Source organism: Anguilla rostrata, chromosome 14 (assembly GCF_018555375.3).
Source record: "Anguilla rostrata isolate EN2019 chromosome 14, ASM1855537v3, whole genome shotgun sequence".
Taxonomy (NCBI): domain Eukaryota; kingdom Metazoa; phylum Chordata; class Actinopteri; order Anguilliformes; family Anguillidae; genus Anguilla; species Anguilla rostrata.
In genome coordinates, this window is record NC_057946.1 from 23,248,382 (window position 1) to 23,263,133 (window position 14,752).

The 14,752-nt window shown below is 45.4% G+C and overlaps 2 protein-coding genes across 3 annotated transcripts in view; one reads left to right on the forward strand and one right to left on the reverse strand.

Moving 5' to 3' along the window:
- The window catches only part of LOC135240127 (ADP-ribosylation factor-like protein 3), a 6,961-nt gene extending 3,998 nt beyond the window's left edge, over positions 1–2,963 (reverse strand). Inside the window, exon 1 of the mRNA XM_064309418.1 lies at positions 2,805–2,963. Within this exon, the coding sequence (XP_064165488.1) occupies positions 2,805–2,807 (3 nt within the window). The 5' untranslated portion in view covers positions 2,808–2,963. The remainder of the gene's footprint in view (positions 1–2,804) is intronic.
- The window catches only part of wbp1 (WW domain binding protein 1), a 59,844-nt gene extending 47,540 nt beyond the window's left edge, over positions 1–12,304 (forward strand). Inside the window, exons 1-4 of one of the 2 annotated variants that reach the window (XM_064309416.1) lie at positions 3,702–3,971; positions 5,845–5,947; positions 6,755–6,922; positions 7,459–12,304. In XM_064309416.1, the coding sequence (XP_064165486.1) occupies positions 3,906–3,971; positions 5,845–5,947; positions 6,755–6,922; positions 7,459–8,009 (888 nt within the window). In that variant the 5' untranslated portion in view covers positions 3,702–3,905 and the 3' untranslated portion in view covers positions 8,010–12,304. Of the gene's footprint in view, positions 1–3,701; positions 3,972–5,844; positions 5,948–6,754; positions 6,923–7,458 lie in introns of those variants that run through there. The other variant, XM_064309417.1, reaches the window with a different exon arrangement.
- Positions 12,305–14,752: the final 2,448 nt, after the last annotated feature.

The window sequence follows — 14,752 nt, forward strand, 5'->3', positions numbered from 1 at the left end:
TTCGCCTCGGTCTGAACGAGCGTGCTGGTTCTGACCCGACTACGTACCAGGCAGCGTTGGGTTTGTGCGGTTTCAGTGCAGAATACCCTGCCTCATACAAAAAACCCATCAGAATCAACACAAACCCCATTTCACTGGAGTGCCAGTTAAGACTCTGGGAGGCAGCTGAAGACTTGATGCAGACTTGTCTTAAGGGGTGGATTTAAGTCGCTGGAGGTTTGCTCACCGGTTTTTACTCTCCGCCTGTGGCCATCAATTGCACCTGTCGCTCCGCGATGCACAGGACGAGATCCACACTCGTATTTTAACAACAACTCGGGATTTTCGTTCGAGCCAGGCGTGGAACGCCCTTGTGTAAAAAGCGCTCTCGTTCTTCCGTGCGGCCTATAAAAACAGGCAGCCGCAAATGTGCGCGTGGAGCCAGCCGCTGCGTTCATGAGTAAGGTTCTGCACTTCAGAAACCCCAGCCATTTGGGCTTCGGTACGCAGATGACCGAGTGTGTAGAATGTGCTAGCAGGTTTAGCACTGGGGATGGCAGTGAACACTTCTATTCCAGGTGCAGCGTAGCAGAAGCGGTCACATTTTTTAAAACAGACAGCAGTGTTACCTGCTGATAAAACAACTAAGATTAGGTACAGCCGTAAGAAAAACCTATAATATCCAAGCCGTGGTGATGGTGTGCAGACCATGGTGAAACGAGATTATGGCAATGCAAATATTTTATATTGATATGTTTAATATTACTACATAACGAATGCATTGATAGCGAATGGTAACTAGAAAAATGATAGAAAATTATCTTGATATTAAAATCGAATATAATTTTTGAGCAACAGTTTTCTGATTGTGTGTGTGCTCTCGCTCTCCCTCCCTCCTTCCTTCCTTCACACACACACACACGCATGCACACATACACACACACACACGCGCACGCACACACACTCGCACACACAGGCCTAACTACATGGAAACATACTGAACATGCATAACTACATGCAGAGTTAAAACGGTCCATTGTGTCATATACACAACAGGCTGAACATTTAAAGGGACAAAGGCCAATCTCCACCAGTCAGACGAAGATGAGATTGGGATTGGTGCAGATTAATGAAGGAGAGCTAAGTGTACTTGTGCAAGAGGCTCAGCCACCGGCAGGCCTCTAAGAATAGGCCTACACCTTTAGCTTTTAGCCTCTGGCCGTGGCCTACATACTGCTCGTCAAGCAGACCGTGGCTTCTGATTGGACCGCTAGATCAGCATAGTCGGTAGCTGCTGTGAGTCAGGACAAATCACTTGTTGAACTCACCATAAAAAATAAAAATGGCTTTACCTGAACAAACCTTATGCAGATTTTTTTGATAACAACGAAAAAGTTTCAAACAACGTCACGCGTGCACCACATACAGAACAAAATATAATATAGGCTATAATATATAATATGGCCATACCTGACCTTCTATACCTTACAGTGACCCTGACCTCATGTTTAAAACCCATAACAAACCAGGGGTGAAGGAGTTAGTATTTAGCTAGCACAATAAAAATGTCGTCAGAGAACCCCGGTGACTTCAGAATACTAATATACGGATAAGAAGTAATCTCATAATGTCATGTGCAGTTGTTATTGAATGGAATTTGTTGCTTCTCCATAAGGCTTCCTCCCTTCTACACACACACACACACACACAATTAGTCAATGAATACACACACAGAATAAATTAGTGCCCATACCCGATGTTAAAGCAATACCAAAACACCTTAATTATCTTCATTATCATTATTGCCATGGGACCGTACAACGACCATACCCCTGACGCAGTGCAATAGGCCTAATGCCTTGATACGAACACCCATCAATTATACGCGCGCAGTTTTATCATTGGTCTACTAGACCACAGTTCTCACTCTAATAGCGTAAAGTTAATTTGTAAATAACAATAATAATTAATAAATAGAAAATGTGTCATGTTGATTGAACTCTAATTATTAAACTGGTAAATAAGGTACTCCAGTCTAACCCGTTCAAACAAGTTGGACACAGCAACAAGTGTGTTGAAAAACATTTGTCAGCCCCACTTAATATTCAGCATTCGTGTGTAACTGAATAGGAACAAGGGACGAAACGGATGCTTGTCGGTACACACATCATTTTGAGCGGAATCTTGCGGGAAAACTGGTACAGAAGACAAATTAAAATAGCTATTTACCGTCAGTTAGCTTCCGAGCTAAAGCTACTCAGTATATCTACATCCATAAATATTAGCTAGCTTGATAGCTATCTTGCTAGCCTCGTCGAGAATCGTAACATTTTCAGCGCGTGCAGAAGACATCAGAGGCACTGTCACTGAGCCCTAAATTATGCCGATTTCAGGTTAACACATACACAACTTTAAATGAGTAGCTATCTGCAGTCTATTCTTAGCTTGCTAAATTATCTAGTTAGCTAACAATAAGTATCTTTGGGGCTTGATAGCGCTATATTTACTAGCCTGCTGGGTATTACTAACGTTAGTTATCTGTTTGTAATGCTACGTATCTGATTAGGTATACCAACGTCATAATTTAACCTAGGCAAGAAGTTGGATCGTTCCTTTAATCCACAGATAAACAGCTAACTATAACGAGCAAATCAACTCACAATTAGTAATGCATTCAGGGCGCAGAACATCATCCTACCCAACGCAACTAGTCTAGCAAGGATGGAGGAGGGCAGGAGTTTATCGAGAACTGAACAGGCTACTGTTTATTTGTATTAATACGACAGCAATTATAGACAGAATTGGCTAGTGAACTAGCAACTCACCATTATCCGTTCCGCTGGTCGCTGTTTGGACCAGAGACGGGATTGGGGACCTTGCGCTCAAGTCGCTGCAGAATCCCTGTAACTATGGGAGCGGTGGCGTCTCTGTGCAAACACACCACTGCTGCCTTTCGTTGCGCCCCTATCAGCAAGACGAGGGATCTACTGGTGTGTCACTCAAAATCAAATTACAGCAAACGAGCTTCACAACTGTAGTAAAGCGCTGTACATCTTTTCACGCCCTTAGCTACAATGTCGCGGAACTTTCAGATCGTGTGCGTTATTGTGATGCCCTGTATGGTACCTACCACCCCTACCATTGCTACTTTGGGAAGATATACTGTTTCTTTTCAATAAAATAATACACATTTTTTTCGGATGTTCAAAAACAGACAGCTCATCCAGTGAACGAATACGGTGTTCCTAGGGTATAATGATTTCTTTTGGGGCCATTGACGTTTTCACTCAATAATGGCTAATTATGTGGGTATGTCATTACTTAGGTAAAACGTGTCAGGATATTTATATCTGACCTTATTCTATACCCAAATATGTACTATGTCAGCTGGTCAGAGCTGAAATATATTACATTGTTACACAATAACATTTAAATTGCTACCTTGGGAAGATATGGTGCTGTTTCATTTAAAAATATATAGACTATGTGTTTCTCAAAATTTTCAAGACATCTCAGCCGTACTGTGTTTATAAGGATAAGGATTGAGGACTGGACTTTGGAGGCATTGAGCTGTTTTCATTTCATGATGAATACTTATCTGGGTATGTCATTACTAACATAAAACATGTCGCTGTGTTTCCTATATCATCGTATCATAGAGACTGAAATGTATATTTGTCTGCTGGGCTGAGATGAACTATATTAACCTGTTAGTGTGTCATTATACTGACCTCTATTGGTTGTGCGCCCTAACGACCGGGCGCGTTGAGTATTCTGAAAGAACACAAAACATGAAGCTAGCTTAGCTAGCCGTCCTGTTAGCTAAATAAGTGAATTATACAATAGGTTATTTTCGTTTCGTTTTTTTATATGTAGATTCATATCTATATGTTCTCCTTTGTGTCTTCGGCCAAGAACCCAGAAAGATGCCACAGAAAGCACTGGGACCCATTGTAGGTCTGCTCTGGGCAGGGACCTGTTTTGTGGTGCAGGTAAGTGGCATCTCGGGCGCTGAGATCGGTCAGGGTATTCAGTTTAGTCCGTGGATGAGATGTGGAAGTAGGCCTTCTATTGTGCGTTTTTCTCCTTTCTCCCACACAGTACAACTTTGTGACGCCAGATATTTTGTTAAATTAATTGGGTGTTTATGATTGTGTTCTTTAGTATTATATATTAAAATGTTTTGTTAAATAAATAAAAAGAAACAGGTAAAATAATTTTTAGCTTGCTTCTTGCTAAGTATCGACAGAATGACGCTCGCTGGGTCGCCAGGACAAATAACTTTCTAGCTAGCTAGCTAACAATAGCTAGGCACCAGCTAATATTTCCTAACGGAATGGCCTTAATATCGGCAAGTTAGCTTTCTAACGTTAGCCGAGCAACGTTTGTGTTAGAAACAGTGCAATGTGTAAAAAAAAAAATAAAAAAAACTGGGACCATGATAATGACACTAAACAGTAATCATTTGTTTTTGTTTTCATAGTTTGCTTCAATAGTTTAGCGAGACCTGTTGTTTATTTGTAACGCTATTATTCATGATAAAGTCGACCGTGTCGGCTACGTTAGCCAGCTAAATGACATAACTTACTTTTAGCTGAGAATTAAATTTTAATATCATTTTTATTGAATTTATGTTGTGTGTTGAATATAAAATCCTGTACTCAATATTTCTACTTATGCTCTTTTCAGTCATTTAGTTTGCCATTTCAGTACTATAGAGCTGCAAATGTGATATCCATTTAAAAATTAATAATTTTAATAACATGCTTCATAGGGCGCGTATTCATGACCCCGTTTTCTAAATGTAAGCCAAGTTTAGTTTTTTCGTTTTTTTTCTTTGTATAACATGCTTTTTGTTGCTAAAACTTACCTGAGGTCTCGGTATTTGACGTGATTTAATTAATAATAAACAGAAAAACAGTTTTCGCACTTGGTTGAATAAGAGCTCACACACCCGTGTAACCCGCGTGGGATGACATCTGAAGTCATGTTTCCATGTTCATGTTTATTGCCCTCGGCTAGTTAGCTGCCTGGGGCAGCCACAGACACCATCCTGCCTCAGACAAATAATGTTATTCACTTGCCATTTTATTATTATTTATTAGGGTTTTAACTTTTTTTTTTTGTCAGTTTGTAATAGAGAGATGGAAAAGTCTAAATATCTAACTGACCTTAATGAAGACCTGAAAACACGTGATGTAACATTCAAAACTGGCCTGTATCAGGTGGCCTATTTAAAGTTTCTAGAATTTATCATGCCTCAGATAGGGCTGCCAGACCTAGAACTCAGTGTTGGGGTAGCCAAGACAGTGCAGTGGGAATTTTAGCAGATGCCCACCAGCAATTTAAAAATTGTGGGTCCTGGTCCTCACTTATGGCGAACTCGACCGACCGTCGGTGCTGAGAATGAGAAGGGAATTTATTAGAGAAGCTTTTCTGAGTTAGACTAGGCCCTGCGTGCGCAAGCGGAGCCTATATTAGCTTACGCTCGGGTTGTTTGTACTAAAATGGAGAGACTGCAGGCGTTTGTACTGCCTCTGTCACACACACGCAAGCTTTATCCATTTATTGGCTGATCGAGTTTCAAGGTCAGCGGGAAGGTAGTCTCTTTCGTGGAGGTCGCCTGGAAACCGTACGGTCGACAGAGAACTGAAAACGGGGAAAAGCTTTCGCTCGGGGTGGTTGCGGGTGGGGGGGAGGGGGAGAGAGGTGGATGGGTGGGGAGGAGTTGAAATGCTTTGACCTGAAGTGGCGCCGTCTGTGCTGAAGTGTCTGTGTTGTTGGGTCTCGGGGGGGGGGGGGCGCGCCTGCCGTCGTCACGGTGACCGCTAACCCGCGCTCTGTGCGCGTGTTTTTTTTTTGCAGGGGAAGGAGTTCTGTTTCGGGGTGAATAATGAGCAGTACCGGTGTGAGATGGGCTACTGTTGTGGAGAGACCGAATGCTGCACCTACTACTACGAGCTGTGGTGTACGTGCACCCCTCCCTTTCTCTCGTTTGTCCTTCTCCTCCCCCCATTCTGTCTCTTTCTTTTTTTCTCTCGCTCTCTCTCGCTTTCTCTTTCTCTTACACAGTTACACTCACATCATCCCAGCAAACACAAAACGTTCTCACAATGTTGGCGCCGTGTCGTGGTAATGTCATAGCATTCACAAAACGTACCAGTAATATTGTGAGAACTGGGATGTTATCTGGGATTGTTCAAGTGTGTGAAAGCAGGCTATCTGTGTGGGTAAAATAGAGGGCAAGAGGTGTGTGGGTGCAAGTGCCACTCTTTGTCTGTTTGAGTGTGTGTGTCTGCCTGTCTGCCTGTGTGAGTGTGTGTCTGTGTGAGTGTGTGCATGTGTGTGTCTGCCTGTCTGCCTGTGTGAGTGTGTGTATGCGTGTGTCTGCCTGCCTGCCTGTGTGTGTGTATGTCTGTGTGAGTGTGTGTATGTGTGTGTCTGCCTGCCTGCCTGTGTGAGTGTGTGTATGCGTGTGTCTGCCTGCCTGCCTGTCTGTGTGAGTGTGTGTATGTGTGTGTCTGCCTGTCTGCCTGTGTGAGTGTGTGTCTGTGTGAGTGTGTGTATGTGTGTGTCTGCCTGCCTGTCTGTGTGAGTGTGTGTATGTGTGTGTCTGCCTGCCTGCCTGCCTGTGTGTGTGTGTGTGTGTCTGCCTGCCTGCCTGTGTTTGAGTTTCTGTGTGAGTGTGTGTGTCTACCTGCCTGCCTGTGTGTGTGTGTGTGTGTGTGTGTGTGTCTGCCTGTGTGTGTGAGTAACGGTAGGTTCTGTTCTGCAGGGTTCTGGCTGGTCTGGACCCTCATCATCATGCTGAGCTGCTGCTGTGCGTACCGCCATCGCCGCGTGAAGATGCGTCTCCAGCAGGAGCAGCGGCAGCGCGAGATCAGCCTGATGGCCTATCAGGGCGCCTCCAGCTCCTTCATAGCCCCGCCTCCCCTTAACCTGAGTGAGTGACCATTCGCTCCATTACAGTCCACTTGGCAGGTAACCAATATGTAACCCATTTAATAGGGTTTGGTGGAATTCCCGTTCCTGCAGGTTTCAAAATGGGGCAAATTCAAGGTTAGGAAAGGCCTGGTTTTTGTGTGAAGAGATTCACAGAGCTTAGTTTTTTGGACAGGCACTTCATTTTCCATTTCTGTACATATCCTGTGCAACCGAAGTCCTAGTCGGCTAATTGAAATAGCACCTGTTTCCCAAAGCATAAAATTTTCTGGAAAGAAACGGGTTATAGTGTAGGGGGACTATTCAGTGTGTAAATGTTAAAGAAAAGGTTATGTCGAAGTTCAGTCTTAAGAGAGCATTTTGGGTTTGCAGTCCAGTTGGGTAGTTAAGTACAGCACTTAAGGCTGTATTAACATGGTGCTTTCTCACCCTGCATTACAACATGTGACTGCAGCAGCTATCATATTCTGTTTGGTGTTTTTTTATGAGCATCCACACGCTTATGAGCATCGCAGCTGATATCTGCCTGCCCTTCAGGGTTCTGGACGGACTGCAAGCTCCCAGACTACGAAGAGGTGGTCGGTCACCCCCCGACTCCGCCCCCGCCTTATTCGGAACTTCCCCCAGACGCCCTCCCCACCGCTGCGCCGCCCGCCGGCCAATCGGAGGCTGCCGTGGTGCTGGAGCCCCCCGTGGGGGCGGGGCCCCGCGGGGAGCCGGCTGCCTATTCGCCGGGGGCGGCCGAGGGCGCGGCGACTCCGAGCCAATCGGGAGGAGGGGCGGAGGACGAGGAGGAGGAGGAGGGGGAGGGGCCCGGGGCGCCGTCGTCCACGGAGGAGCAGCTGATGACTCGACGGAGGCACGTGACCGGCGACTCGGGGATCGAGGTGTGCGTGTGCCAGCTGGACGAGGCCTCCGGCCCCGAGGAAGAGGAGGAGGAGGAGGCGGAGGAGGAGGACGGTCTGTGCCAGGGGCCGAGGGGTGACTGCTGCTCCCAACGCCTCCCCGACGGGCACAAGCAGTGCCCCACCCAGGGCCAGGCCCAGCCCACCAGCAGCAGCAGCAGCAGCGGGGATGGGTTGGTCTGAGGAGCTCCTCCCACGATCGTAGTGACTTAGCAACAGGGGAGGGGGCGGGGTGGGGTGGGGTTGGGTTGGGCAGGGCAGGGGTGCCACCACGTTTGTCATCATCATTATCCGGAAACCGTGAGGTACTGCCAGGAACTCACCAAAATGCAACAGCAGGAGCTTCTGCTAGCCATGAGGATGATGTTGATGTTGATGATGATGATGATGTTGATGTTGATGACACAAATGGCATTTTATTTCTGAAAGCTTTTTTGTGTGTCTAGGCACTTGATTGCTTGTTCTGGAGATTTTGGCCTTTCCATGGACAGGGATGAGAGGAAGCAGTCGAGGATTCTGGGTAGGGGGTAGGAAGATTCCGTGACACGGAGGGGTGATTGATGATTGGGGCAGGGCAGCTAAAGGGCGTGGTGTGATGTGTGATATTAGTGTGCTTAACGGAAACGGACATACCAACCCCCAGCTCTTTCTCATGCCCTCGCCTCATTGGTGCAAATCGTCCCAAAAGGGCATCGCGTCACTTCCTGCCAACCGCGCAAATTTCCATGGGAAAACAAAACAATGCATGCCGGTAACAAAAAGCGAGATACTGGTTTTTCAAGAAAAAGATTTATGAAAGTGCTTTATTCATTTGCCCCACCCTTCTTATTTCCCCCTCTGCTTGTTGGAGTTTGTTTTAGTGGGAGCGGAGTGGGGTGGGGGTGGGGGGGGGGGTCATGTGACCCGAGAGCCATCTCTCTTACTGCGTTGTGTCTGCAACCTTTCTGTCAGTTTACGATGGGAGGGAGAAGGAGAAATCGAGATGAAATGAAGAATATTTAATATTTGATCAATCGCGCCTCCCTCCCTCCCTCCCATCTCCTCCCGGGGCTGTGGCCCAGTTACGTTCGCCGCCCCCTGCTGGTCGCGCGTTATTGGCGCTCCAACACGTGCAGAATGGGGTCAAAACAGGGCTGGAGGTGCCTGATACTTAGTGCCAGTTAAAAGCATTTTAGCGGTAGTATGCTTCCCGGTTCTTGATGACAAAATTTCGGACTGGAAGTCCCTGGTGAGGTGTTTACAGTCATGGGGTTGGTACGTACTAAAGATGGGGGAAGTTATTAGAGAGGCTGCTTGGTCTGTTGTGGATTGTAAACATAATTACCTTCGCTATCGTTATTGCTTTTTTTGTTTTTTTCCTTTGAAGCTTGCGCTTGATTGATGCCAACATGGCTGCCGCGTCAGGAGCCGTTTTCCCCCCCTTGGACCGAGGACTTTGGGGCAGTTTTGTCGGCGGCTCTTCCGTCGTCTTTTTTTTTCGTTTTAGGCGTTTGTTCCTCGTGCCTCTCTGTGCTCTCTCTGCGCTCTTTCTGCGTACTGCGACGGGGCAAATGTTTCAAAAATGCCAGCCCCGGCTCCTTCAACTTCTGCTGTTGAATGCGCTGTGTGTGTGTGTGTGTGTGTGTGTGCGTTTGACACCGAGAAACCTGGGCAGAATTTGTCGTCGGTGAAACACTGGCGTGAAGCGCTTGAGATTCTTCATCTTCGCTTCCGCTTCTCTGCTCCTCGATGCAAGAGTTGGAGTTCACCACGGCTCTAGTGTAGGTCCTGTTCATTTTGCTTCTTTGCATATTTATGACTTTACAATCAAAATGGAGGAGACGTGGGCATCTGGCGCGGAGGCACAAACCACACAAATCAAGGTGCTCGACCTTGTTATTGCGTTGTACGCGAAACAAAGATGTGGCGTCGCGCAATAATAAACGGCTGCCATCTTTCCTCAATGCAGGTGGTGTGCCTCCTCTTTGTATTGTCGGTGTGTCTCCCCGTGTAGCCAGTGCCGAAGCTGCTTTATTTGTCTGCAATAATTCTCGAAGCACAATATCATTCAGCCTGATTTGAAGAGCACAGGCTGTATTGCCCACAAGCATGATGGGATTTTTGTGACGTGGCAACAATAGAAATGAAAAAGAATTGATAGTGTGGAAGTAAGGGGCGCAGAGGTGATTCGAGTTAAGTCGGTCACCATTAATCTGTATGATTAATTTGTGTTGCGTCGCTGTTGGAACAGAAGAAATTTGCGCGCTTTTATGTTTTGTGGACATAAAAACGTGCAAAACGTACGCCGCCTGGGTTCGTTGCTGAGAAACGGCCGCTGGCCATCTCTGTAAAGCGATGCACCTAGTGTGAGAACTGCGGCAGCTCCAAAGAGGTGTGCGTGTGTGTGCGTGTGTGCGCATGCGTGCGTGTGCGCGTGCATGCGTGTGTGTGTAGAGAGCTGCCAGGTGTGCGAGTTCTCGCGTTTTTGTCAGCTGTTCTCCTGAGAACAGAACGGTTCTTTTGCTCTCCTGGTGTTCTGGACCTGAGAACAGCAGGTGCTCTGATTTTTATCCGTGTGTGTAGGGAGTACATGTGTGTGTTGTGCGTATGTAGAGCTGGTCACTTTTACCTTGTAACCGAGTTCACTGCTGAAGCTGCTTTAAAATGGTCGAGTGAAATTTGACTCCCGGTGTTTTGCATTTTTAATTTTCACGGTCTATATTGACAACGGTGACCAGTGCTTTTTCAGTTAAGCTACCTAAAACCCCCTCAAAACGTAAACCTGTGTCCTTCCTGTTTCCGTGCGTTAAGCATTTCCCTCTTTTTGTTCCAGTTTAACATTTAAGGACTGATCATGTTTTGTTTAATGTGTGTGAGCGACGATGAGACATATTATGATCCTGAAAAGGGGGGAGGGGGGTGGGGGTGGGCGGGCTTTACTGGGAGAACGATATTTAATCTGGTTTTTCGTGTTGTAAGTAGGGTGTCGTTTCAGATATACTGTTACTTGTATGTTATGGTTCAAGAAGACATTTCTTTAGGTGACAAATGAAAATACTCAAGTGCATGCTTGTTATGCAACGTGAAGCGACGAAGGCGTGTTTTTGTAATGGAAATGTTTGCATTTTGGATAATTTGAATACAGGGTTTTTGACCTGTGTTTCTTCTGGAGCCCCAAAATAATATCCCCTCCCTCTCTTCCTCCTGTACAGATCGGCCCAGATTTCACTTATAAAAATATCTCTGGCCTTAACATGTTTACCTTGCAAAATAAGGGCTATTAAACACAGACAAAAAAAAACGCATCGGTATTTGTGCTGTCTTTGCATTTCTTTCCTGTCCACGAAGTTGAGGTGCAGCCATTGTTTCGAGAGGTTTTTTTTTCTGCTAAGACGGTGACTCTCAGCCCCAGGTGTCTCTGAGGTCATGACCCTTTTACCTCGTTACACTTCTGCCCCGTTTACCCCTCTCACATGTCAGATGCGCTGGGTGCTGTCCCCTGGGTTAAAACGCAGTTGGAGTCAGTGGGGTCTTTGCCATGTGGCTTTGACCGCTTGTGCACTGTTTACCCAGTGCACAAGTTTAGTCCTTAAGAAAGGACTAAAGTTTAGTCCTTTTTTTTTTTTTTCCCAGGTGCAGATTGAAACATACATATACTATGTGCGTGTGTGTGTGCGCACGTGTATTAAATGAGTGTGAGTGTCTGTGCGTGTGTATTAAATGTGTGTGCGCATGCCCGCGTGCATGCATGTCTGTGTGTGGGTGGTTTGTGTGTGCTTGTGTATTAAATGAGTGTGTGCATGTGTGTGTGTGTGTATGTGTGTATGCATGCCTGTGTGCATGCATGTCTGTGTGTGGGTGGTTTGTGTGTGCTTGTGTATTAAATGAGTGTGTGCATGTGTGTGTGTGTATGTGTGTGCGCATGCCTGTGTGCATGCATGTCTGTGTGTGGGTGGTTTGTGTGTGCTTGTGTATTAAATGAGTGTGTGCATGTGTGTGTGTGTGTGTATGCGTGTGCACATGCCTGTGTGCATGCATGTCTGTGTGTAGGTGGTTTGTGTGTGCTTGTGTATTAAATGAGTGTGTGCATGTGTGTGTGTGTGTGTATGCGTGTGCACATGCCTGTGTGCATGCATGTCTGTGTGTAGGTGGTTTGTGTGTGCTTGTGTATTAAATGAGTGTGTGTGCATGTGTGTGTGTATGCGTGTGCGCGTGCCTGTGTGCATGCATGTCTGTGTGTAGGTGGTTTGTGTGTGCTTGTGTATTAAATGAGTGTGTGTGCATGTGTGTGTGTATGCGTGTGCGCGTGCCTGTGTGCATGCATGTCTGTGTGTAGGTGGTTTGTGTGTGCATGTTTGTGTACAACACATGCAGCCGCAGATAGGATTCACTGTCAACGCTGCAGAATTTATCATCAGCTTCCTGAACTTTAACTTGTGGTGTTAGCACAGAAGAGATTTAAAGAGCCGCGACTTCAAATAAAATAGTGTCAAGGATTTTTTTAAAAACTAAATGTTACTTTAAATTACTGCAAACATTCAGGGATTGAAGTTCAGCTGAATGGCTCAGAAACGTTGTGGTGCGTTTTCAGCATGGGGTACCAGCGAGCTTTGTGATGTCATCAAAGTTCAAAAGACTAGTCACCCACGGTTGCTTCCCTGAAATACCGAAACGTGAGTGTTGAGAAACCGCGTGAAGCCGTTCGTCTGAAATGTGTCGTTTTCGTACGTGTGTATTTTCAGCGTGCACATCATCACAGCCTGATTCATTCCCTCAAGCACGCTTCCGTCTGTTTCCGTTCACTCAGCAATTCGTGCAGAATGTTTGGCCCTGCAGCTTCTCAACACGAGCCGGGCCCTACTAATGGACTGGGAACTCACCAACCCCCCCCCCCCCCCATTCTGTCAAATTACAAATCAAAACAAAGACAACAGCCAGCATGACATGCAGAAGTTCTTGACCTCTTTAGTGCATTGAGTTTCGTTAGGAAATTTACTGCTAGTGATGATAAATCAATGCACTCCCAACAGTCATCATCCACTGCACTTTTTCCCCACAAAACTTGAACCAAAGTCACAAAAAGTGAAATTGACAAAAAATGTGATTGACAAAAATGACGTCCCTAATTATTGCATTGACGGGGATTCCTTCGCAAGATCGAAACCTTTGATAGATGTGTACTGACGCGTTACGTTTTTTGCCAGATCGAAAAAAAGGAAATCCTCTTTTTTGAACAAATGGTTGACTTAATCTGTACCCTTTCCTATTTCTCATAAAGTAGTTCAAGCCAAGAAAGGCACTATTATCATGTGACCGATTCTAATGCAACAAGTTTGGTGAAGATATGTGCACACTTATTTCATCATTTCAGTTTTTTTTTATAAAATGGAAAAATACAAGGAATTCAGCAAAGGCAAGGTCTTCTTGTCATCTGTAGGGGATCAGCTGTTTTATTCTTCTAAATAAAAAAGTTTGTTTATGCCTGTCAGTGGTACAGTATCTGTGAGAGAATACAAGTCCCTGATTGGTTGAACACTCCAGGATATGAGCTCATCAGTGGTTTATATGAAACCACATCTGGGGATAAAAAATCTTGTGTGAAAACTACAAGCAGCCCTCAAAAACCATGCATGAAAATTACAAGCAGCCCTCAAAAATCTTCTGTGAAATCTACAACTGGTCCTCAAAAATCCTGTGTGAAAACTACAACCGGCCCTCAAAAATCCTGTGTGAAAACTACAACTAGCCCTCAAAAATCCTGTATGAAAACTACAACCGGCCCTCAAAAATCCTGTGTGAAAACTACAACCGGCCCTCAAAAATCCTGTGTGAAAACTACAACCGGCCCTCAAAAATCCTGTGTGAAAACTACAACTGGGCCTGAAAAATCTTCTCGATTTTCCTGTGACCTTTGCTGTATTTTTGTCTCCTGACTGAACCTTGTCATCGTAGGCTTTTGCAGCCCTAGCTGTTATAGATAAAACTACATTATGTACCATAAGGTTCAGTGTGGGGTCAGGAATACAGGTGATCCCAAGTGTGCAACATGAATTATTAATGAGATTTTTTAAAAATGAGAGTAGGCACTTTACCATCATGCAACTTTAATAAGAAATAGACAATCGATGTATAGTATAAAGGGGAAAATGGCTGCCAACTCATTAATTTGTATGCAGAGTTTACATAGTAATGTACAAATTTTCTTTTAGGTAGTCATTTTATCAATATTTGCTATATATTCATAGAAGCATTTACATGTAAAAAAAATAGTTTCCCCCATAAACTGCTGATAGTTTACAGTTCAGTGGGTTTTTGGGGTATTTTAATCTCAAATTACCTCCCCATAGCATTGTGTGTGTAAAGTAGTCCTTGTGACCCCCCTTGACCTGGGTGAAGCTGTGGGTGGGAATCCATCCTCGGGGAACTTTCTTTCCTGTCGTACCTCTGACCCCCTGACCTACATAGTGACGGTGTCCATGGATTCCACTCCCACTACCCACCCCACCCAACCCCTGGAGAATTCCAGAAAGTCAGTGTAAGCAGGAAAAAAAGAAAGAAAAAAAACAGCTAGACCACCATCACCCAGAACTTCTTTTCCTTTTTTTTAACAACCCACACGGCTGGTACCTCTCATACTGGGCAATGAGAACGAGGCCCTAGTTTTTAGGTCACGAGTCCCACATAAGACATTTATGCCCGATACAAAAGAAACACTGTTTGTTTTAGTGGCGAAACTCATCGTTGCTTCGGCTGTTGAATAGCCGCTAAAATGGCCACGCGCTTACGGTGGATTCACATTTGTTCTGAAACCTGCAGGTCCACTATTGGGTCCAGGAACAAGGACAGCCTGTTACAGGCAGCTTTAACGTAGGCCATGGGCTCTGTCATCCCCTCAGCAAATCTACTCTGTTACATCCCCTGTACCTAAGAGAAAAAAAAGGAACAAC